The sequence below is a fragment of the Chionomys nivalis genome, chromosome 7, assembly GCF_950005125.1.
Source record: "Chionomys nivalis chromosome 7, mChiNiv1.1, whole genome shotgun sequence".
NCBI lineage: Eukaryota > Metazoa > Chordata > Mammalia > Rodentia > Cricetidae > Chionomys > Chionomys nivalis.
Genome location: NC_080092.1, coordinates 67,151,318 through 67,176,152, shown reverse-complemented (window position 1 = coordinate 67,176,152; position 24,835 = coordinate 67,151,318). Strand labels below are relative to the sequence as shown.

Below are 24,835 nucleotides of genomic sequence, written 5' to 3'. Positions count from 1 at the left end.
TCCTGAGCTTTTGACTCGTCATCTTATCTCTGTGATGTGTTTGGACTCTTCTTCAGTAGTTATCCATACTTACTGTAGACATTGTAGACATAGTGACCACAAAGCAAATTATTTCTAGGAATTTATTGACTGAACTAGATCCACCAAAGAGTGATGAGGGGGAGATTGATATTCATAGTTTTAATAAGGATAGTTATATATTGAAATCTATGTTAATTCACATAAAATTTGAAGATGTAGGCTTTGGCTCACTGGTAGAGTATTCATTAAAGCCCTAGGTTTGAACTTAGATACCAAACACACAAAAAGATGATGTGGGGCTGGAGAGATTCTCAGCATCCCATGATGGCTCACAGCCATCTGTACCTGTAGTTCTAGGAGATACAACACCCTTTTTAGCTTCTGTGGGTACTAGGCTCACATATGATATGCAGATATACACAAAACACCAGCATGCATAAAATAAACACTAAGGATAAAAAATGATTGGCATCTTTCTACCTGCATCTTTTTCCTTGTCTGTGGCTGCTAAGATTATTCTGTGCAGAGTGTATATAGGGCTTGTGGCACCTTTGATTGACAGGAATAATAGACTAGTCACCATTTTCTAATAATGTCGTTCTTATGAAGCAATCTGAAGAGGATGTGAGTCAATTTGATTCAAAGTTTACACGTCAGACACCTGTTGACAGCCCCGATGACTCAACTCTCAGTGAAAGTGCCAACCAGGTTTTTCTGGTAAGTGAAGGAATTTCCAAGTTGCCATAGGATATTTAAGTATGAGGATGATCAATGAGAAGTTCATGTGGGAAACCTGGGTGACTTTGCTTTTCCTTGGTAACTTAACTGGTCCCTGCAAAATAACTGATAATCTAACATTCGGTTTTAGAAATTACAATAAGAATGTTTGATTCTTTGGAGTGATTCATGTTTGGTTGAGTGCTAGTGATTTAAAATGATTTTTGGCTTAGCATCACAAGAACTATTTCATTATGGATACTAATTATTGAGTAGTGGTGGTGCACACCTTTAATCCCAGCACTCCTGAGTCAGAAGCAGGCAGTTCTCTGAGTTTAAGGCCAGCCTGGTCTACAGAGTAAGTTTTAGAACAGCCAGGGCTACACAGAGAAACTGTTTCAAACAAAACAAAATTATGGTTGCTGTCAGCCTGACTCTGCCGGGATTTGTAATGTTAAATTTTTTTTTGGTTTTTCGAGACAGGGTTTCTGTGGCTTTGGAGCCTGTCCTGGAACTAGCTCTTATAGACCAAGGCTGGCCTCGAACTCATGAGATCCACCTGTCTCTGCCTCCTGAGTGCTGGAATTAAAGGTGTGCGCCACCACCACCTAGCTATAACGTTAATTATTAATATTTGATAGCAAAACAGTGATTCATCTTTGATAATAAATGTATTTTTTATTGAACAGGTGTCTGGCTATCTCTAGTCCAAGGCCTCTTTAAAATTAATCTAAAAATTTAGTCTCCAGAACAGCTAAAAATAACTAAACCCATTAAGATCCCACTTATTTGTATATTTTAACAACTTCAGGTTTAACAGATACTTAATTTATGATGAGATCTCATTAAAACTAATGGAAATTTAAAAATTGAATGAAATGCAACTTTGTCTTTAGCCCACCAAAAAGATACAGAGAAATGGCCTCTGATATGCAGAACTATACCTTCCTCTTGGAGGTTCACTCAGAGCCTGCTGAGTATCATTTACTGTGATACATAAGCTCACATGAGGAGGAAAGCAGGTAGGCAATAGGACCAATGGTTGAACAAAGGAACATGCAGCAAGAAAATGAGAGCCAGGGTCTAATAGCAAGGTTCAAAACAAAACTGAATCCAATACAACAGCAATTGTGCCCTGTACCATAATTGTACCATAATGTTGGTACTTGGTCACAAAAAATAAAAACAAAAAGAAATTCATATGGCTCGGTGATTAATGTGTGTCACTCTTTCAGAGGACCCTGAGTTTAGCTCCCAGTACCTATGTTGGGTGGCTCGCAACTACATGTAATGCAGCTTCAAAGGATCTGATGGCATCTGCACTCATGTGCACATTCACACAGACATATATGCATTTATAAAATTTTAAGAATTAATTCCATACAATTACTGGTGTGAAAGTGGAAAGGTCACACGTGCTTCTAGAAGGAGGAGCAGGCTGCGTTCCCGAAATAACCACACAGAAATTGTATTAATTAAATTACTGCCTGGCCCATTATTTCTAGCCTCTTATTGGCTAACTCTCCCATATTAGTTTTACCCATTTTTAATAATCTATATATCACCACAAGGTCATGGCTTACAAATTCTAACCAGTGTCTGTCTCAGGCAGGAGAATCCTGGCATCTGCCACACTGCCCTTCTTCCCACCATCCTGTTCTGTCTACTCCGCCCACCTAAGGGCTGCCCTATCAAAAGGCCAAGGCAGTTTCTTTATTCAACCAATGAAAGCAACACACAAACAGAAAAACTTCCTACACCACATGCTAGATCAGAGAATTCTGATTTTACCTTGGCTTAGTTATGAGCAACTCTTGGAAGTATTAATCCTATCAGATTTTATAAATGTAGGTATATATCTGTGTATTTTATTTATATATATGTGTGTGTGTAAGTGTGTAATATATGTGTATAAACAATATGTGGCTGACAATGCACAAATTATTTATGTTTTTCTTTATAGTCAACATTTTACTGTGTAAGCTATTTTTCTTGTTGAGTTTTTCCTCCTTACTCCCAACAATTGGGTAAAATTTTGTTATCTAGCATATGAGGCTTTAAAAGATATAAAAATGCAGATTGGTGGTGCACACCTTTAATCCCAGCACTAAGGAGGCAGAGGCAGGCGGATCTTTGTGAGGTTGAAGCCAACCTGGTCTACAATAGCGAGTTGTAGGTCAATCAGTAGTACATAGAGAGACCCTATCTTGCAAAAATCAGAAGGTACAAAAGTGAGATCAAGGATAAGGAAGTATATACACAGTATATTCTTTATATATCATTGTGTTGGTGTGTCAGACTGAAAAGCCATTTTCTTGATACGGATGACAAATGTCGTCCTGTAGTACACTGTTACTATTTTTCAGGGTTTTACATATGTGGCTCCATCTGTACTTGAAAGTGTGAAAGAAAAGTTTTCTTTTGAACCAAAAATCCGATCACCTCGAAGATTTATTGGTAGCCCACGAACGCCTGTCAGGTATTTGACTCTCTTACTCTATTCATGTTTATGTACCTGTATGCATGTTCATGTGTATGCAACTGTATACAGAGGGCGCTTGGGTAATGCTCCTCATGCAGTTTCTCTCTCTCACTGCCTGGAACTAATCTGATATGTTAGTCAGTGCTGGGATCACAACCATGCACCACAACACCCACTTGGTTTCTTACATGGGTTCTGGGTGTTAAACTGAGATCCTGTGCTTGCAAGGAAAACAGTTTTTAAGCCTAGAAGAATATAGCTTAAGAAATGCATGTAAGTTACATAAATAAGAAGACTGTCATATTTTGCCTAATGTAAGCAATCTGTATTTTATATTTAAATACATTATATGATTTGCCCATAATAAATGTCTTTATGTATTTATCAACATTTTACATGTGCTGCATGTTATATGTATTACATATATAACACAGAATTGTTCCCCCCCCTTTTTTTTTTTGGTTTTGTTTTTCGAGACAAGGTTTCTCTGTCCTAGAACTCACTCTGTAGACCAGGCTGGCCTCAAACTCAGAGATCCGCCTGCCTCTGCCTCCCAAGCACTGGAATTAAAGGCGTGCGCCACCGCCTGGCCAGAATTGTTCCTTTTTTTTTTAATTAATTTATTTAATTATAGAATTGTTCCTTTCTGATGACTCAAGCAGGGGTCAGAATAAACCAAGATAGAAGTATACACAAATGTGTGTGTACCTGCCAAGTTATGCCAAGAGCACCTGCACACATGTGTGCACATTAAAAAACAAAAAAAAAAAGGTGGTAGTAGAAAGCAAAGAAAAATGCGGAGGCTTTCACTAACTATGGTCAGCAAGACCTCCCTGGTGAAGTAACTTCTAGGAATAAGGAGAAAGCTAGTTATGCAAAGAAGTTACAGAAGTATTGGCAGTTAGAAGAGCAGTTGGTACAAAAGCTCCTGAGGAGGGAAACATGCCTTTTCTAAGAAATAAGAAGTCAGAGTTCCTGGAATGTGGTGAATGAGGAAAATGGCAAAGGTTTGGGAGAGTATTTTATTTTAAATACAATGGGAAGCTGTTTTAAGTGGAAGAGAAAAATGACTTAACGGTATGTCATCAAGGGCTTTAGGGGTCAAGTGCCAGAGGCAGAGAGGCTTGTTTGGACACACTAGTGATTAGTCTAGGGGAAAGGTAGCTCAGCCTTTGCCTTTGTGACAGGGCACATGAAAATAAAATTAGAAAAATAAAGTCACAGCCAGGCGGTGATGGCGCATGCCTTTAATCCCAGCACTCGGGAGGCAGAGGCAGGCGGATCTCTGTGAGTTTGAGACCAGCCTGGTCTACAAGAGTTAGTTCCAGGACAGGCACCAAAGCTACAGAGAAACCCTGTCTTAAAAAACCAAAAAAAGAAAAAGAAAGTCACATTGCCTCTCCCTTTAAACATGAGGGGAATATTTCTTGTTAAGATGATCCTTGAGACGAATGATAGCTCTTCTTTGTCTTAAAGCCCAGTCAAATTCTCTCCTGGGGATTTCTGGGGACGAGGTGCTTCAGCCAGCACGGCAAACCCTCAGACACCTGTGGAGTACCCAATGGAAACAAGTGGAATAGAGCAGATGGATGTGACAGTGAGCGGGGAAGCATCAGCACCACTTCCAATCCGACAGCCGAACTCTGGGCCATACAAAAAACAAGCTTTTCCTATGATCTCAAAACGGCCAGAGCACCTGCGTATGAATCTATGACAAAACAATGCTTTTATTGATGCAAAAAGAAAACAATTCGGGGAAGGATGTGTGAACATCCTACAAGATAAAATGAGAATCAAAATGGCAGTCAACGCTATTACCTAGAATGCTTTGGAGAGAGGAAAAAATATACATGGATTAAAAAAAAAAATCAATCAATGGTGCAAAAAAACCCACAAAAAAAACTCAGCAAAATAGTATTGTGGAACCCACAGACACATCAATTGACTGGTTCCTATCTAGCGACATCTCAGCATTAGCAAGGGTTTTCACGTTGATGGCTCCAAACCGACAGTATTAAGGGTAGGATGTTGCTTCTGAATCACCGTTGAAGCCTGAAGATGTCAAAGAAGGGTCATCCTTTCATAGGCAAAGTATGAGATTGCCTGTAATACTTGCAACTAAGGACAAATTAGCATGCAAGCTTTGTCAAACTTTTTCCAGCAACATGAATCAAAGACAAAAGAAACTTATCGATTGATGTTTTACGTGCAAACAACCTGAATCTTTTTTTTATATAAATATATATTTTTCAAATAGATTTTTGATTCAGCTCATTATGGAAAACATCCCAAACTTTAAAATGCAAAATTATTGGTTGGTATAAAGAAAGCCAGCTTCTGTTTCTTCTCTTGATGAAATAAAATACAAATGAATCATTGTTAACCACAGCTGTGGCTCTTATGAGGGCTTGGGGTAAACCTGGGGGTGTTTTTTTTTGTTTCAGTAACCTAGCTGCAATACCTTTCTGTAATACTAGAAGAAAAAATGTTTAATCGTTTCTACTTGCAGTACTGTTGTGTGCTAGGCGTAACTGCAAGCCTTGGGAAAGGCAGAAGTTATATGTTCTACATTGCATCCTTGCCCTGGGCCTGCACTGCACTGGAAAAAAATCGCCACCTGTTCTCATGCCAGTATTTGGGTCAAGCCCATAGCCGAGGAAAGACAGAAGAAAGTCAGGCTAAAGTGCATAACTAGGGCAGTAAGCAGGAGAGATAGAGACCTGCAGGGAAGAGGGTTGCCATGGTCCACCCTCAGTCTCTCTCTTCTCAGCATATTGGGAAGGTTTTCAGTTTTACTTTGTACTGTTTTTTGCTGTTTACCTTCCTTAACATTTTTTCCCTCAAGAGTTTAAAAAAGAAAAAATGGTGTTTTTTCCCTCCTATTCTGGGGCTACATTTTTTAATTGTAAAAATATTTGATGGCCTTTTGATGAATGTCTTCCATAGTGAATAAGAAAACTTAGTGGCTTAATTTAGGAAACATGTTAACCAGACATTGTTTTTGAAAATGTAACAAAATCTACATAAGTGATTTACAGGTACAAAGAATAAAAATAAAGGTAACTTTACCTTTCTTAAATACTTCCTGCCTTAAGGAGCATTTCCATGACTAGCTGGTGAGACGGTTTAATAACTGCAGAGCTTTATAAAACATGCTTCAGTGCATACTGGTCTAGGTAGATGGTCACACTGCAAGCCTTGTCACTTCACTTTGTTGGTCTTTATGTCTCCCGTCTGTGCAGCTCGTTTGGTATAGTCGCAGCCCTAGGGTTTCTTTACGCAGATGCTCTTGCTATGTTCTTCATAGGATCCAAGCCATAAAATTCCTTATGCACGTCAGAGTCAGTCAGGAGAGACCAAGCTTGCTTCTTTAAATTGCAATTGAAGTGAGATGGGAGGAAAGTTTAACAGTGAGCAAAAATAGAACCTTGAGGGGCTGGAGAGATGGTTCAGAGGTTAAGAACACTGGCTCTTCCAGAGGTCCCGAGTTCAATTCCCAGCACCCACATGGTGGTTCCCTACTGTCTATAATGGCAGTCCAATGGAATCAGATGCCCTTTCTTTCTGGTGTGCATAACTTATGGACAAAACACCCACATACATGAAATACATAAATCTTTAAAAAAAAAGTCATGACAGATGACTGGAAATACAATCTTTCAATTGTGGCAGTAAATGAAAGAATTGATAACTCCATCTTTGGACAGAGACGCTTTATATCATCTAATTCTCCCTCCTGGATCTCTGACTGCAGCTGCTTTTGAGAACTTTGTGATTGCAGTAGTAAATGACGAGCTGCGGTGATGATTAAAGGCAGAAATTGTAAAGTTCTTTGTTTTTTGACAGTTTGTGGTATCTTTAAAAACAGACTCCCCTTTCCCCCAAAAACCCGACCTATGGTGATGCATATAGGAAACATTTCAGACTGCAAATGGCTTGTGCTCCTCTGATGTCTGTTTCCAAATGTGTTTGCTGACTATAGCGTTGACTGCCTGGCCAAACTCCATGAAACTTTTACACCAAACAGTTCCTCCTCAGCCCTGGTTGCTAGTAATACGTGCACTGTGACCGCCCCACAATTAAACTGTTCAACTGTAGTAGTGCCAGCAATAGTGACAAGTACTGCGGCTCTTCTGCGTAGAAAGCATTAATTATACACCTTCCATCTGCACAATAACATATACCTTTTCTATCACAACATTAAGTGAAATTGATTTCTCATGCTGTGACAAGTTGATTGAGAAATTGTTTCATAAATGGATATTCCTACTATGACTGTGAAAACATGTCAGGTGTCACATGCGTGTCACAGACAGAAAGCACACGCCTATGCAATATGGCCTACTCTGTATTTATTTGTAAAAACTGAAGCGTAAAGTTTATGTTAATACTAGTTTGAGTTTATAAGAGAGGTGTTCATGCTTGTACCAGGTAAGTGTATAAAGAAGATGAAGTGCTTTTTCTTTTATTATCTGATTATTTTCTTTAAAATCAGCTATTACAGGATATTTTTTTATTTTCTACATGCCATTTTTTAATTAAAATGAACTGAAGTTTACTAAATTTGTTTAAGGTTTGTAGTGTTACAGAATAACTAAACTGGGATTTATAAACCAGCTGTGATTAACAGTGTATTAATTATTGAACTTGAATCAGACCTTTAGGAAAATTATGTTTCTTTCCCTTTTATGATCTTCTTATGATCCCCCATACTGTTTTTGAGCTAGAAGATAGTTTGAGATTTAGGGAAAGGAGGATGCATGTGTGAGACCCCATAAATTCAACATTCTGTACTACAGATAACAATTATAAACAAAACATCTTAGTATTAATATCATGAGCCTTGGATATCATAATTAATATAGGACCTTTTAAAACTATTCAGTTAGCTGTATTTCCTAGCTTACAAGGGCTAGATTGAAGATAATTCCCATGAGAATTGTTGAATTTATGAAGGATGGATTTTGAGGCTTTGAAAATGGTTAGTATCTAAAAGAGTCAATACCCAAAACATCTGCCTTTGTTGTAGGGACAGAGACTAGCTAGCTGGACAAAACAGTCATAATATTCATCACGTAGGACCTGTGGTCTGTTGCCGATTAATACAGTCCTTTTCTCGTGTGACTCTTAACACTGCAGCACAAGTATTATTTCCCTGGATTTTCTGAAGAAGCATCTGGAAGATGGGTTTCTGACAGCGTTTGCTCTTTAAACTGTGTTCGCTTCTACCCCAAGTTGGCTTTGCATCTATTAAATAGTTCTTCAGCTGCCTTATTATGAGTGCTATAAGGGCAACACCTTTTCTGCTTTTCATCTTGTATTTAGTTTACTGTATTAAGATATTTGATTTCAGATTGAATGAATGTAAATAGAAATTAAATGCAAATTTGAATGAACATAAAATAGAAGTGTTTTTTTATTACCTGAGAGAAAAAAAGTATACATATTTACTATAGTATACATACCAGATGTACATTTTTCATTAACATGTTAGATATGTTCATGGTCTCATATTTAATAAACTACTTTTGTATGAAACAATTAGTTATAAAACTTTCTCCTGAGAAAAAGAGCTATTAAATATATAACAAATTTTAGTGTTGACTTTATGTAGTAAATGTTAAACATCTTTGTTATTTTGAATATACTTGAATTCTTTTCCTTTTAAACATGCAGCATGCTATGTGGAATCTAACTTCACATAAAAATCATGGGAATACTTTTTTATATATTAATAATCAACAGTTTGCTTACCTACACCTCATAGCTACCTTTGACAATGTAATGTTCACGCACAAAATAATGTAGTGCTCAAATGTAGCAAATATAATGTCTAGTATATATATGGTAACCCTTCGGGTGGTAACTTACCATCCCTGAAGCCTTCATATCACACTAAGGTGCACAGAAATTCTCCACCTGAAGTTACCTCTAAAAAAAGTTATTGCACATAGGTTTGTGGCCACTGCATGCATGTGAACGTCAGAAGACAAGAGAAGTTCTCTCCTTCCACCATGAGGGTCCCAGGGATTGGAATAAGTTCATTGGGTTTGGTGGCAAGCATCTCTATCTACTGAGCTAGTCTGCCAGCCCAGAAGTTACCAGTTTATAAAATATAGTAGTATCTCTCTCTCTTTGGTGCTCAGAGATCTTCCTGCCCCTGCCTCCTAAGTCCTGTTATTAAAGGTACATGTCACTACATTAGAACCATTCTTTAAAATACTATTGTGTATGTGCATGTATCACTACATGTGTGTAGAGGTCAGAGGTCAACACAAAACTGAACAGTACAGGTGGCGGCAAGAAGCACATATATGAGGTCCACAAAGTGATTGAATCTAAATCATTTATTCTCACTGATTGCTTGTCATAAAGCATAATACAGTATTAAAATATATCATCCTCAAATCTTCACTTAGAAAATGTGATTGTTATAGGTAAAATATAGCATTTAGAACTTTCATTGAAAAATACAAATTTATGAAAAATTTAAGCATTTTTAGAATGGGGATTATAAAAGTCTGATGAAAATTGTTTCAAATACTATACTATGTATCTTAAAATAGGCAAAATCTTTACTCTGAAAACCAAGTCAGAAAACAGTACCTGCACCCCTTTAAAGTGGCTAGTTCTAGTTGCTAATTGCTGTTTTGGTATTATTAACAAGAAAAACCATTTCTAATTTAACACTGCAATTATCTGTCAAATAAGTGGAATAAATTTATATACTTTTTAAGTTTAATATATACTTCAAAAACACATGGCTCTTGCACTTAATCTTTAAGAAATTGAACTACAAACATGTCTCTTAATACCTTAAAACCATCTGGAAACATTTTTTCTACTCCTGGAAATCAATTCTGATGCCTTTATCAATAGTTACCATAACCAGATAAAATTAATGTTTTTGTGGCCTTAACGGTTTGTACAACTTAGTATATCTGAAGGTGCAATGAAGTGGCTCCGTCTTTCCATTTGTTTATACGATCTGAAATCACAGTTCTGCACAGTGGACAAGTTTTCTCTCTGTTAAACCATAAGGTAATGCATTCTTCACAGAATATATGCTGTAAAGGAATGAAGAACCAGATCTTATATATCACATTCTAGAGGATCCAATTCTTCCAAGTTTTTGAGAGAGCATCTAGCCCAACAGTTCACAAATGAGTAAGTGACTGTTTTAATGGTAGAGCCACTACAAGTGTTCTGACTGTGCCACTGAACTGTTTTGCTAGGTGCCTTTTAAGTGTGATTACTTACCTGCTTAGTGGAAACACTTGCAGTTACTATGAAATATGGCAAGGAAGGCTCCTTATACATTTAGTAACAAATGCTGCCACTGATGATCAAGACTAGTATCCAGTTAGAAATAGAACCTGTTTGTCAACTGCTCTGGTATCTAAGTTACTGACCAAGTTACCCTCGCCCCTCAGAGGTTCCTCTGCACAAAAATCATCAAAACATCAGAACATAAGGGGCATGATTTAGACAATTTATCACATCCTCCTTAACAGTATGTACCCAGAATGCAATCTTCCACTAAATATTCCTTTGATTGTCATATAATAAACAATTTTCTCAAGTCAGAGAAAAATGCTTTCTGTAGTTTGTTTAGAAATTTACCTGACAAATGAGAAGAACTGGCTTCTGAAATTCAGCTTGACATATTGAACAAATACCATCCGCATCTGAACACTGTCTCTTGCTAGCAGGCACTCCATAACTCTATGAAGACAAATTCCATTAGAAGAAGTTCCTCTGGAGAGTCTGGTTTTGAACTGGCCGGGGTATGGCTCAGTGGCAACACACATGCAAGTCCCAAGGCTCAATCCCCAGTACTGTGCCAATAAAAAGAATTTCTTCAAAAGTCCTAAAAATAGTTTGAGTTCCTTAAGGTCTTGACTTTCTTACTAAAGTCAGCAGGGTTTAATTGTTAACCATAACAGTGAAAGCTCTCTATAGATATGAAGGGAAAGGTGGTAAACAACATTGGTGCTGTCATGGATAAAGTGAGACGGGTGTTAGTTATGATAGGCTAACAAAATTAAACCAAAATTCAAGGATAAAATTAATTATCAAGTTTGAAGCTGATAATATAGATTTCAGAATCAAGTCAGGATACTGCTTAGATGGTCTTGATAACAATTTCCCTTCAATAAAGTGCTATTTAGCAGAATACACTACAGGTAGTTATCCTGAAAAGTTTTTAGAATATCTTTTTTTTGGGGGGGAGGGGGGCTGAAGAGGTGGTTGTGCATGGCTTTAATCCCAACACTTGGGAAGTAGAGGCAGGTGGTCTCTCACTTTACAGCTAACCTGATCTACAGAGCAAGTTCCAGGATAGCCAGGGCCACACAGAGAAACCCTATCACAACCCAACTATTTTTGTGGTTTGGAGAATCCCTTTAGATGAACACACCCCAACAGGTATGCATATATGTACTCGGGAACTCTTAGGGAGACTCAAGAATAAATCTGTCAGTAACTGATTCTCTACTCTTTGTCTCACAGTGAAGATATCAATGAGGGTATTTGGTATTTTGTTTTTCTTCTGTGTTGCATACTGAATGTAGGGCCTCACACACGTGTCAGGCAAGCATGCTGAGTTACAGCCACAGCCCACAGGACATTTTTATGAGGTTATTTTCAGCACTAATCTTACTAGATTCAACTAAGTGAAATGGCTGATGCTTGTAACTCTGAATTTTATGGTAGTTTTTACTTTCTTTTTGTTGTGTTTCAGCAGGTTTCACTATGTAGCTCTGGCTGGCCTTGAACTCACAAGGTAGACCAGGCTGGCATTGAATTCACAAGAAATTTGCCTTCCTCTGTCTCCTGAGTGCTGAGATTAAAGACATTTGCCACCATATCCAGATAGCATTTGCTTTCACATCATCAATTACCTTAAAGCAAAGGTATCTTGGCCAGTTAATTTGAACTACTCTGTAGATAATTTTTTCCATTTACTTATTTGTTTCAGACTTTATTGCTAAATCACTCAGGCTGGGATCATTTAATCCTGGGATCGGGGGCTCTTCCCTACCTATCCTTTTTCCCCTCTTAAAAAAAAACAAAAAACAAAAAAAACTAATAGTATGATATGAACTGGAGATACAGTTGTTGGTAGAATGCTTGCCTAGAAAACTTAATTTTCTAATACAGAATTGAGTAAGAGGAAATTTCCATTAGTAAGAAAACTGCAAGGGACATGATTTTTACTGAGTTGTCTTCAAAATAAAATTATGCCCAAGTGGGATAGGGAAAGTATTAATGAAACTACATAAAACACCCATGGATTAAAAAAGGAAAAGGAGCAGAAGTCTACGACAGGATTTTTAAAAGTGTATTTATGAATCCTAAAAGATGTCCAGTGACTGAATAGCTTGCTATTGTGCTTTAGTACAGGCTATGTGAGGTATCTACCACTAAGTCTCAGCTCCAGAACGACAGATTGAAAGGGCAAACAGGCATTCAATACATAAGCATTGGTGGACAATGAAATTTAAGAAGCTGCTTATGGGCCGGGTGGTGGTGGTACACGCATTTAATTGAGAGGCAGAGGCAGGCGGATCTCTGAGTTTGAGGCCAACCTGGTCTACAGAGGGAGTTCCAGGACAGGCTCAAGGAATTAAAATTTCTTTATCATTATAATCCCAAGTGCCAAAATATTAGAAAATAATCTCATAGTGGAAAAGAAACATTTGGTGAATTTCTACTTGTAAAACTACTGAAGAAGTGAGAGTGAAGAAAGGCAGAAGTATTTTCTTAACTGTAAGTACTTACTGGTCGTGTAAAAAATACTCGCAAAACCTGTCTGAAAGTTCTCAAGTGTCCAAAAAAATCCAAAAGCTAAAAGAGGAAGAGACAGTATTAATTCAAGCTAAAAGGAAGAGACAGTTTATTAATTTAAAATCTCTATATGCTAAATCTAAAGACCAAAGGTGAAATTCAGTTCCCACCTAATATTCATTGTATGCCACAGCTAGGCATCCAATTATAATTTCAAGTTTAATAAACTAGTGCAGAGTTGAGCCACCTCTTAACCTAGAGCTACAATTTAATAAAGACGAATAACCCTATGTCAAAGACACTGCCCCAGACTAGCAGTGCTGTTCCATTCGTCCCTGGGACCCATACAGAGGCTCTCAATCACCTCTGACTCCAATCCCAGGATTGTTCACCTCTGCAGGCCTCTGACGGCACTGCATTCATGTGATACACAAATATAAATACAGGGGAAACACTCATATACAAAAAATAAATCAATTTGATTCAAATACTCTTGGCATTTAGATTTAAACTTCACTAGTACTCACCTTTAATCCCTGGGGAGGCAGAGGCAGGAGGATCCTTGAGTTCAAGGCCAGCCTGGTCTACAGAGTTCCAGGACAGCCAGGGATACACAGAGAGACCCTGTCTCAAAAAAAAAAACCACAAAGTTTTATTGGTCTACATGAGTTCCAGGATATCACCCACAATTAAAAAGTTTCATAGGGCTACACAGAGAAACCCTGTCTTGATAAACCAAACAAAAAAAGACTGATAAAATACTAAATTGAAGAGATCAGGCATAAAGGGAGGAGGGCAAGATATCCCATGGGTTTGAGAACTATATGTATCACAAATGGTATTGTGAGGGTTTGTGTGTTTTCTACTCATTCCCCAGAGATATCACAGGTATGTAAGTCTACCCCGCAACTCAACAAGAATGGAGACACAGAGCGTGGCATGTGGCAGGTACTTTTAGGACACCCTAAGCAGCAGAACAAGAACCACTGCAGTACCCTGCTTCCCCAGACCACTAGGTTCCTTCTACCCTTTCTGGATCTCTCTGGAGGCAAGGTCTTGGTAGGTTGCCAACACTGGCAAACTCATGATTCTCCTGCCTCAGCCTCCTTTGTAGCTGGGATTACAAGTATACCCCAGCTCTGCATTTCTAAATAGTTAAGTCTGTTGTTACTTCCAGCTAGTGATATGAACATAAAGTTTGAGGTAACTTAGTAGCAATATAAAATCAGTGATCAGAAGAGTCACTCTGCCAGGGTTATAATGTAACTTACTTTTAGTATGAGGTAGAGTAAAGCCAGCAATATCCCAAGACTCCATCTAGTTACATTACCAAACTCCCCATAGCTTATAAGGTACCGAAACCAAACTGGTATGGGGACAAAAATTCGGTAACACTGACATAATTCTTCTAAAAGCATGTACCAATAACCCTAAAAAAGCAAGAAGAAAGAAATCAGCTACCCAAGGTATTAAACACATAGCAGATATTTAATATTGGAAGGAGAACATCATGAGTATATAATACACTAATCCCATGAAATTATATTTCAGAATCATGATTAACACTGACAAATTCAAATTGACTATCACATACCATTGTCATCACCTGGCTTGCTTTCCAAGTATTTCCAAAATTGGCTCATTTCCCAATTGTTGGGCCAGTGAGATGACTCAGTGTTATGGGTAATAACCTTAGTTCAATCTCCAGAAACCACATGGTGGAGAAGTATACACAAAGTAAATAAATGTGAAAGAAAGTTTTTTTTTAATATTTATTTATTATGTATACAATATTCTGTCTGTGTGTATGCCTGATAGCCAGAAGAGGACACCAGACCCCGTTACAGATGGTTGTGAGCCACCATGTGGTTGCTGGGAATTGAACTCAGGACCTTTGGAAGAGCAGGCAATGCTCTTAACCTCTGAGCCATCTCTCCAGCCCCAAGAAAAAGTTTTAATGTGTAAGTTGGGTTTGGTGACTCACATTTGTAACCCCAGAACTGGGAGGTTAAGGTAGCAGGACTCAGTGAGTTCCAGATTAGCTCAGGCTATGGAGTGAAACCTTGTCTCTAATAGTAACAGTAAGTCACTGACTGCTTATAATCGTTTTATAAACTGGCAATGCCTTGGACCAAAACAGAAGTACAAATCTAGAATTTTCCCATACATAATATGAAGATTGAGTTTTCAATTATGCCGGAAGCAAATGTAATCCTGATTTTAGCCAAGTAAGTTAGTATTTTCAGTTCAAGTACTTGAACAAATGGTTGCCAGGGATATTTTTGTGTTCGAGAGATGGCGCTGCAGTCAACAGTACTTCTTGCTCCTCCAGTGGACCTGAGTTGGGTTCCCAACACCCACATTAGGCAGCTCAAGTGCTTCTAACTCCAGCCCCAAGGTATCTGATGCCCTCTTCTGACCTCTAAATGAAGAGACATTTCAATGAAGACTACTAGGTTTTGCTAACATCATTCCAATAAGCATTAGTTAGTTTCTTACCTTTGATTTAAAAGGCATGATGAAAGAAGGCACCAATAAAATTAGGCATTTTAAACCCATGAAGAAGAATTTTAGAATGAAGTCTGTAATTCCAACAATCCAAAGAACTTCCCAAAAGCTCAACTGATCCAGTGTAGGATTTAAGAAAATTAAGCTACCAAGAGAAAAGCATAAACACTTATGAAGGCGATATACAAATGTAAAGTCTGCTGCAGTACTTTACATATTTCACATACAGTTAAGTGCCCTACCAGTGAACAACCCCGAGTCTGTTTCTTCTGGTGTCTAACAATACACTCCTACAGCAGCTCTAAGTTAGAGGTGCAGTGCCTTTCATGTCGGGGCTGGGCCCTCTTCTCCTTCTTCCTTTCCCTGGTTGATTTTGTGCAGGTCTGTGAGCTCCTTTTATGTTGTGTGTTCCTTCAGACCAGGCATCACTGTCACCTAGGCTGGCCTCATTAGAATTACAGACTATACCCAGACAGTCTTTTTAAAGTACTAGACATGTTCTAGAAACACAAATTTAAAAGTATGTGTTTGTGTGTGTTGTGGGGATGAGATGTGCGTGTCTGAGTGCAGGTGCAGAGGGCATCAGATCACTGAGCCTCTGCAGTTTCCTAGAAAAGCAGCGGATGCTCCCAGCCACGGCACTGTCTTTACAGCCCGAGGTCATTCTTGTTTCACACTCTCTACCACTCCTACAGCCCAGATTGGTTCATATTGATTACACTGAACCTAGGCCTTCTAATTATTTGATTAAAGCTGAAAATTCAGAATATCTGACACGAAAATGCATCTTAACCATGTGTTTTAATGACTCATTTTTAGAAACAAAACGTTGATAATAACCACCTAATGGTACTAAATAAACACTAATTAAAACTGTAAATGGCGCATAACTCTATTTTCAGCATTCAAGAGGCCAAGGCAGGAGGACTGCAAGGTGGAAGGCACCCTGGACTACACAGTGAGACTCTGTCTCAAAAACAAAAAAACAAGCCGGGTGGTGGTGGTGCACGCCTTTAATCCCAGCACTTGAGAAGCAGAGGCAGGAGGATCTCTGTGAGTTTGAGGCCAGCCTGATCTACAGAGCTAGTTCCAAGACAGGCTCCAAAGCTACACAGAGAAACCCTGTTTCAACAAAACAAAACAAAACAAAAAACTGATCAAACAAATCTACTTATCAAAAAGTATTTATTGAACACATGCTATGTGCCAAGGTACTGGGGATACAAATGTGTAAGTCACACCTGTCAATCATGAAAGGAGACTGAACTATAATAAGCATTATATAGTCAAAGTGCCATGGAATAAATGATAAACAACAGAAGTATACGAGGATCTCTAGTTACCTGTAATAAAGTGATTCAGAATGAAAGGTGTAATATAAAAGAATAGATGAACCTGCCAGGAACACCAGTAACCAAGCACACTGAACCTTTGATGACCGTTCCTGAAAAAGAAACAATTTTGTAATTTATATGTTATGTTGGGCTAGAATTACTAGTATCATTTTAAGTTGATGATCAATTTATTACTTTAGAATGTTTTTTAAATTATTCTTAATCTGCTAAATTATTCATTGTCACAACCACTCTTTTTGTTAATTAGTCCTTAATAAACAAAATTTAAAACTACAAGCTGGGCTGGAGAGGCTGGACAGTGGTAACACACACCTGAATCCTAGTACTCAGGAGGCAGAGGCAGGTGGATCTCTGTGAGTGTGAGGCCAGCCTGGTCCATAGAGTGAGTTCCAGGACAGGCTCCAAAGCTACACAGAGAAAGCCTGTCTCGAAAAACAACAACAAAACAAAACAAAAAAGCCAAAATGAAAGAAAACAAAATACAAGCTGGGCACAGTGGCACACACCTTTTACTAATCCCCGTACTTGGAGGAGAGGCAGGCGGAGCTCTGCTGAGTATGAGGCCTGAACAACAGAGTCTCAGGACAGCCAAGACTGTGTAGAGACCCTGTTTCAAGTCACCACCCCCATAAAGAATCTAAAAACACAAGACCTAGAAGTCAAAGAAGCAAATGTGCACACTGACATAAAGGACCTGCCCAGAGCAATCTTTACCTTTGCTGTTTCTTTCTCTTCCATAAAACAAAAATTTTAAAAAATGAATGTTCAAGTAAATAAGTTCATAAATATTTTTTGATCTTTGAAATTCAAGTTTTAATTACTAGTTTAATTCAAAGTTTTACAGTTGAGCATCCTAATCCAACTATTTGAGCACTAACATGATGCCTCATGTGGAAAGTTCCTCACCTGATTTCACTGCCAATCAAAACCCAGTGCACTAATACTATATAAAGCTGCCTCTAGACTATGTGGATAAGCAGACAGACGTACATGAAAGACACCTCATTATGTACAGGCAAACTTCACAAAATTAAAGAAATCCTGGGTGGTGGCGGTGCACGCCCTTAATCCCAGCACTTGGGAAGCAGAGGCAGGCGAATCTCTGTGAGTTCGAGACCAGCCTGATCTACAGAGCAAGTTCCAGGACAGGTTCCAAAGCTACACAGAAAAACACCCCCAAAAAAATTAAATTAAAAAAAAATGTCACCAGGCAATGGTGGCGCATACATTTAATCCCAGCACTCAGGAGGCAAAGGCAGGTGAATCTCTGGAGACCAAGCTGGCCTCGAACTCAGAGATCCCCCTGCCTCTGCCTCCTGAGTGCTGGGATTAAAGGTATGTGCCACCATGCCCAACCTTGTACTAATATTTTTGTTATTTATTTTTTTTCTTTTCCTAAAGACAGTGTTATGTTAGACTGTAACACACCTTGGCCTGGTGCTAACTACATATTCCAGACTGACTTTAAATTCACGGCACTCCTCCTGCCTCAGCTTCCCCAGTGTTGGAATTAGACAAACACAACCACCAAACCCAGCATTAACCTGTGCTAGTTTTAAACTATGCATTAAATTTTTGTTAATAGGCTATACTATAAATTCCCAGATATGATCCATTTTTAGAAAATGCTCTTGAGCTAAAATTGTGTAGACTCTTGGAATTTCTTCTAAGGATTTATATGATTCAAACTTTTATTACTAGAAAAATTGAGGGTTTTTTTTTTTTAAATAAGAGACATCTGCCATTCATGGTAGGGCACATGCCTTTAATCCCAGCACTTGGAGGCAGAGGCAGGTGGGTCTCTGAGTTTGAGGTCAGCCTGGTCTACACTGTGAATTTCAGGACAGCCGGGGGGGGGGGGGGGGGGGGGGGGGGATATGATACATGGTGAGACCCTGTCTCAAACATAAATAGACATGTAAAATGACCGGTGCCCATTCATTCAATGCTCCATTTTTTTTAAATATTTATTTATTTATTTATTTATTTATTTATTTATTTATTTATTTATTATGCATACAATATTCTGTCTGTGTGTATGCCTGCAGGCCAGAAGAGGGCACCAGACCCCATTACAGATGGTTGTGAGCCACCATGTGGTTGCTGGGAATTGAACTCAGGACCTTTGGAAGAGCAGGCAATACTCTTAACCTCTGAGCCATCTCTCCAGCCCCTCAACTAAGGTTTTTAATGATACCATACTACTTAATATGTTTCAATCAAGTCATGAAGTACGAAGGCCCTTGCCAAGCTAGATCAAATAGTGTGGTCTAAGTCTTTTAATCCTCTTATCTCCGTTTTCTTTATTAGGAACTGAACAACATAAGTAAGGTGAGATAACTAAACGTTAGGACAGGTAACTTATTCCAGGTCATTTAGAAAACCAAACTAAGTATGTGGTAAACATCAGCACTTATCCTGTTGCTTTCCAGTCTTCTTGAAAGTTACTTCTATTTCTCTCAAAGTTATCTCTAATTCTGTAGAGAGAAATAGTAAATAATTTAGTTGCTTGTTATACTTACTCTTAGAAAAACCTGATTTACAATGCTTTTGTTTGCATACATAAAAGTTGTTAGCAGCCCAATTCCAAGAGAAATTCCTGTTAGAAAATAAGTTCTAGTTAATTGAAAGAAAAGAAAAAAAATAAGATTATATATGCTAATAATATAAATTAAAACATAATTTTAAAAGTTAGCAATCAAAATACATAGGTTAAAATTATCAGTAAAAAGAGAAACTGAATTCAATAATTTAGTCAATGTTTTGTCATTTCCTACCTGTTATATGCTGCATAACAAGTTTAATACCCAGAATCAAAATATAAGGAAGACTTTTTTGCAGCCACTTGAAGAGATAGCGGAACTCTGAGAAGGAGCCACTTCCATGTTCTCCAGATTCTGTGGCAAAGTCCTCAGGAGGCCTTGCTTCACTGTGGGAGTGACTCCGGAAGCGAGTATGTGCACACCCGTGGGCACAGCTGCAGGCACCTGACCTTGAATTTCTAGAGCTCGGATTTTCAGGACGCTCCTTAGGTCCGGAGTTTATTTGGATATGTATGTCTCCAGGATGAAAAGAAGACCCTTCTGTCGATCTTGATGGGTGAACACACTGGGAGGCTGGAGCATCATCACTTGCGGTGCCTGGAGGATCATGCAGTTGACTACAGCTGGCTTGCATGGCCCTGAAATAGTTTTTCTCTAAGATGTCTCTGCTTCAGGACTCTTTCTTCTTCAAAAATAAAATCAAAGAGCAGAAAGCACTGTGAGTTAACAGTTAATCATAAGCGGTATACTGTGCTTAGGTGTCCTTTATTCACTAAGGGAGGAGCGGCAGTCACAGATGATCTTTCAGGTTTGCTGACACTACTTCTTCCATCTCTGCTACTGCCAAGGCTCCGCTCCCCCAGCCCCAATCCAAAGTCAATTTAGCAAACCAATGTGTTTAACTGATTTAGGGGTTACTAAAATACAAAGCATACTTAGTGAACATTTGCTTTTGAGCCGCAGATGTCTTGACTTCTCTAATGCCAAAAGACATAAGCAAAAAGTCCAAGAATGGGTGCCCAGCTTATACCACTATGAGGAGCAGTACCCATACAGAGTATGTATGTAGGCACATGGACTCTGAGCAAGAGCCCACATTAAGAAGTTTACTAAGGGTAGGTGAGATGGCTCAGTCAGTAAAGGTACCTCCCAGCCTAGTCTAGTCTGCTGATCTGAGTTAAATCCCGAACCCAGATGGCAGAGGAACGAACTGACTCCCACAAGTTGTCCTCCTTCCCTCCCACCTTCCCTCCTTCCCTCCCTCATCTTCCTCCCCCATCCCACCCCCACACTAAATCAATGTAACAAATTTTTAAAAGATTCACTAATGCTTAGTAGGAAAAAAATCAGTGCCTTATTAAGCATCAAAAGATAAACATTTCGCCGGGCGGTGGTGGCACACGCCTTTAATCCCAGCACTTGGGAGGCAGAGACAGGCGGATCTCTGTGAGTTCGAGACCAGCCTGGTCGACAAGAGCTAGTTCCAGGACAGGCTCCAAAGCCACAGAGAAACCCTGTCTCGAAAAAACCAAAAAAAAAAAAAAGCCGGGCGGTGGTGGCGCACGCCTTTAATCCCAGCACTCGGGAGGCAGAGGCAGGCGGATCTCTGTGAGTTCGAGACCAGCCTGGTCTACAAGAGCTAGTTCCAGGACAGGCTCCACAACCACAGAGAAACCCTGTCTCGAAAAACCCAAAAAAAAAAAAAAAGATAAACATTTCATTTGGGTGACCTAGACATTTCATGTTGGAAAAGCCTTTCCAAAGCTAATAAAGTTTTCAGTAATTAACAGTGTTGTTACTCCTCAAAAGAATGTTAGTGAAATACCTTTGAAATGGGGTCCTTAGGGGGAGAGTCATCACGTAATTGCTAAGTGATGTTTTAGTGTGAATAAGGAGTTAGCTTCTGGAAGAAAAATGCCACCATGGGCGGTGTGTGGCGGGGGTAGGGGTGTCAGAAGGGAGGCTGTGGGCAGGGCAAGATCCCTACGTGATCCAGAGTGGATCACGGACGAGGGTGCCAGTCGCAGAGTCCACACGGCCGGGCCTCACCCGTTTCTCCCGCGAGGGAGCAAGCTGCGGCCGGGGCTTGTTCGGGAGCCGTCAGTTACTGTATGACGTTTCGGCGAGGCTCCGAAGCCTCGGCGGCCGGATCTCCTCACTCTCTGAAGAGCGACTTGGGACAGGACAGTTTGTGTCTCTGCTATAAAAAAAAAAGGGGGGGGGACCCAAACAACTACCTTCCTGTCCTCCTTCATACATAAACAAGAGAAGGGAAAGGGAAAGAAAAGTAAACGCCAACTCTTCCGGAATCTGCGAAGACCGAGTTCTCCACCCACGTCCGAACCTCGGCTCTTCTCCCCGGAAACCCTCCGCCTCATCGCCCTTCCCCAGGCCTGACCTCTCATGACCAGGAGCGGGTGGCCTCGGCAGCCACGATACCAACAGCCCGACACGCCGCCGCAAACCCTTCTCGCCAAGCCTTCAGCCTCAGACGCCACCAGCAGCAGCGACGCTCGGCCTGGCCCCGCGGAGGCGCGCGCGTTCCCCAGACGTCGTCGTGCGCGGCCCGCCTTCGCCAAGCCACGCCCTCGCCTGCGGGAGGCGGGCGCCCTTAGGCCCCGCCCCGCTCTCATCCTGGCCCCGCCCTCTACGGGCGGAGAGAGAAGGTAGCCCTTAGGTCCCGCCCCGCTCTCATTGTGGCCCCGCCCTCTCCGGGCAGAGACGGGAACCTTTAGGCTCCGCCCCCACTCGGAGCGTGAAGAGGAGGAGGAGGGAGGGCGGCGCGTCTAAGCATTCTGGCCCCGTCCAGTCGCGTTGCTGCTGCTACTGTTCTCCGAGTGGCTAGGTGGCAGATGTATGCACTAAATTAAATCTGCGTGGCCGTCACTTCTTGCGTGGATTTGCAGTCCGTCATACGCTTCGGAGTCCTTTCCTGCAGGACTTGAGGTTGAGGAGTAGGTTCGGGAGGCCGCTCCATTCTCGGAGCTGCTCGCCTCCCCGGTTCTGCTCGCCTCCCCGGAGCCACGATGACAATGTAGCAAGCCACTCAGACCCACTGGGCTGGCTGGGCGAGGTTGTGAGTGACCTGGATTCGGATTCTAACCCTGAAGTTGGCCAGTGCGCACTAGTTCGTGCCAGAACCGGATATCAGAAGCGCCGAGGAGTTTGCGAGGCGGTAGAAGTAGATTTAGAAAACCCCTTGTTGACGAAAGGGAACTCTAAAGACTAAGGGGAAAAATTGCCGGACGGTGGTGACTCGCCTTTAATCCCAGCACCCGGGAGGCAGGGGCAGGTGGATCTCTGTGAGTTCGAGAACAGCCTGGTCTACAAAGCGCGTTCCAGGATAGTCAGAGCTATATAGAAACCTTGTCTCGAAAAAAACCAACAAAACAAAGAAAGAAAGGACGGGGCGTGGGGTGGAGAAGTTATAAACGAAAAGAAGTCCGTCTAGAAAAATCTAATACATCAAGTAAATAGGATTTCTATGATTTCCTGAAATGAAGTGTTTCGTGGGAGGTTAGGTGAAGGGACCTGGGCGACATTTTGTGAGTTAAGTGTCAAGTGATATTTTGTCTTTTGTCTGTCACCACCTGGCTTAAACCTTTCAAATACTGGTGTGATACCTTAGTGGTGAAATGTCGTCTTATGACTGAATCCACTGTTTTCAGCCCCAATCATTCACCTCGAGAACTATACTTAAATACTTAAATTTCTCTCAAGTCGAAAAGCACTTTTTTTTAAAAAAAATTGTTATTATTATTACTTTTTTTTTTTTTTTTTTTGAGAGAGAGAGAGAGAGCGTTTTTCTATGTAGCGTTAGCTATTCTGGAATTCGCTCTGTAGACCAGGCTGGCCTCGAACTCAGATTCGCTTGCCTATCAAGTGCTGGGATTAAAGATGTATACCACCACGGCCCAGCCTTCTCTTACTTCTGTAAATCTTACTCCCTCGCTAGCTGTGTTGCTGGGTGGCCGGCCCCTGGTGTCCTCTTCTTGCTCCATCCTCTCCAGATTTTTCCTGTTTATGTTCTCTGTCTACCTGCCCCTCATCCTTGCTCCTGCCTGGCTATTGATTGGCCGTTCAGCTCTTTATTAGACCATGAGGTGTTTTAGACGGGCAAAGAATCAGTTTCACGGAGTTAAATAAATGCAGCATAGGCCGGGCGGTGGTGGCGCACGCCTTTAATCCCAGCACTTGGGAGACAGAGGCAGGCGGATCTCTGGGAGTTTGAGACCAGCCTGGTCTACAAGAGCTAGTTCTGGCACAGGCACCAAAGCTACAGAGAAACCCTGTCTCGAAAAAACCAAAATAAAATAAAATAAAATGCAGCATAAACAGAAGTAACAGATCTTCAAATATTTTTTTGTTTGTTTGTTTTTATTTATTTTGTTGTTGTTGTTGTTTTCGAGACAAGGTCTCTCTGTAGCTTTGGTGCCTGTCCTGGAACTAGCTCTTATAGACCATTCTGGTAGGTCACGATGCACGGTGAATTAAAAGTCTCTCCGTACTTTAGGGCGGAGATAAGAAGGTCTTGAATTTGTTAGTGTAGTGGCATCCATGAGGAAGAGTGAGAAGAGAGAAAGGAGAAAAAAGAATTCCTAGGTTTCAGGGGGCAGCAGTCAGGCCCCTCCCACATTGCTCCCCGTTTATATGTTCTCCTGTAGCAATATCCTCAGGTGGCCTCCTCCCTCCCTTTCTTTTAGAAGACTGCAGCTGGTAGGGTGAATCTGTGTATGGATTTGTTAGAGTGGCTTCCAGGATGCAGCCTGGGTAGTCTAAAAAAGCTGGTGTCATGCTGAGACTGAGATGCCTACAGTGGCTCAGCCCCCAGGGAAGAAGTTGGTTCTAATCCTGATGAAGGACCGCTGCAACAACAGGAGAGATGAACTTGCCTTCAAGGATGAAGGCAAGCAGCCTAGCAACTGGGCTTCACTCGCTTCCTGGTGCAGTCAGGTTGACAACCAAGAGGCACTGGTCGCTGGGGTCATAACAGTTATGTGAACAGACTCTTGAAAGCTTCTTGAACATTGAGACAAGAACTTACTGCTGGCAAATGTTTGCAACCTTGAGATCCAATGAAGTCGATTTTTAGGCAAGGGACCACTTGGAGAGAGTCCTGATTTGCTCTGATTGCCTCTCTTTGCTTCCTCCTAGGGGCCCTAAACATGCTTAAGGCTACCTTTGACTCAGCTCCAGCTGAGGTCATTCAGACCAGAAAGCTCAGCCAGTCAACATGCACATAAGAAGAAATAAAAACCATTTTAAGCCTCCGGTTTGGAGAGCTCCAGCATTGTGTCCTAACAGCACTTACCCGGTACGTAAGTGACCCATTAGATGTGGGGTGGGAAAGGAGGAGAGTGGCTAGAGAAAGTTAGCATTAGGAAACTCTACACACTAGAATAAATGAATAACTGATGATA

General features: G+C 40.6%; 2 protein-coding genes across 3 annotated transcripts in view; one reads left to right on the top strand and one right to left on the bottom strand.

The window, feature by feature from the left end:
- The window catches only part of Rps6kb1 (ribosomal protein S6 kinase B1), a 44,245-nt gene extending 35,397 nt beyond the window's left edge, over window positions 1-8,848 (top strand). For both annotated transcript variants that reach the window (XM_057776420.1, XM_057776421.1), the window contains exons 13-15: window positions 631-738; window positions 3,105-3,217; window positions 4,697-8,848. In XM_057776420.1, the coding sequence (XP_057632403.1) occupies window positions 631-738; window positions 3,105-3,217; window positions 4,697-4,934 (459 nt within the window). In that variant the 3' untranslated portion in view covers window positions 4,935-8,848. The remainder of the gene's footprint in view (window positions 1-630; window positions 739-3,104; window positions 3,218-4,696) is intronic.
- Window positions 8,849-9,552: 704 nt separating this feature from the next.
- Window positions 9,553-21,987, bottom strand: Rnft1 (ring finger protein, transmembrane 1). The gene is made up of 9 exons (XM_057776423.1): window positions 21,814-21,987; window positions 19,650-20,100; window positions 19,395-19,471; window positions 16,861-16,961; window positions 15,509-15,662; window positions 14,281-14,439; window positions 13,004-13,069; window positions 10,844-10,945; window positions 9,553-10,287 (listed from the first exon to the last, which is right to left on the bottom strand). The coding sequence occupies exons 2-9, from the start codon at window positions 20,047-20,049 to the stop codon at window positions 10,153-10,155; spliced, it is 1,194 nt and encodes a 397-aa protein (XP_057632406.1). The 5' UTR covers window positions 20,050-20,100; window positions 21,814-21,987; the 3' UTR covers window positions 9,553-10,152.
- Window positions 21,988-24,835: the final 2,848 nt, after the last annotated feature.

What these genes read in the sequence shown, in the direction of transcription:
- Rnft1 (XM_057776423.1), bottom strand. Translation starts at nt 20,049, where the DNA reads ATGCAAGCCAGCTGTAGTCAACTGCATGATCCTCCAGGCACCGCAAGT. An exon ending in TCATGCCTTTTAAATCAAAG is followed by an intron (nt 14,440 to 15,508) that starts GTAAGAAACTAA and finishes TTGCTTTTTTAG; the next exon opens with GGTTATTGGTACATGCTTTT. An exon ending in GAGTATTTTTTACACGACCA is followed by an intron (nt 10,946 to 13,003) that starts GTAAGTACTTAC and finishes TTGTCTTCATAG; the next exon opens with AGTTATGGAGTGCCTGCTAG.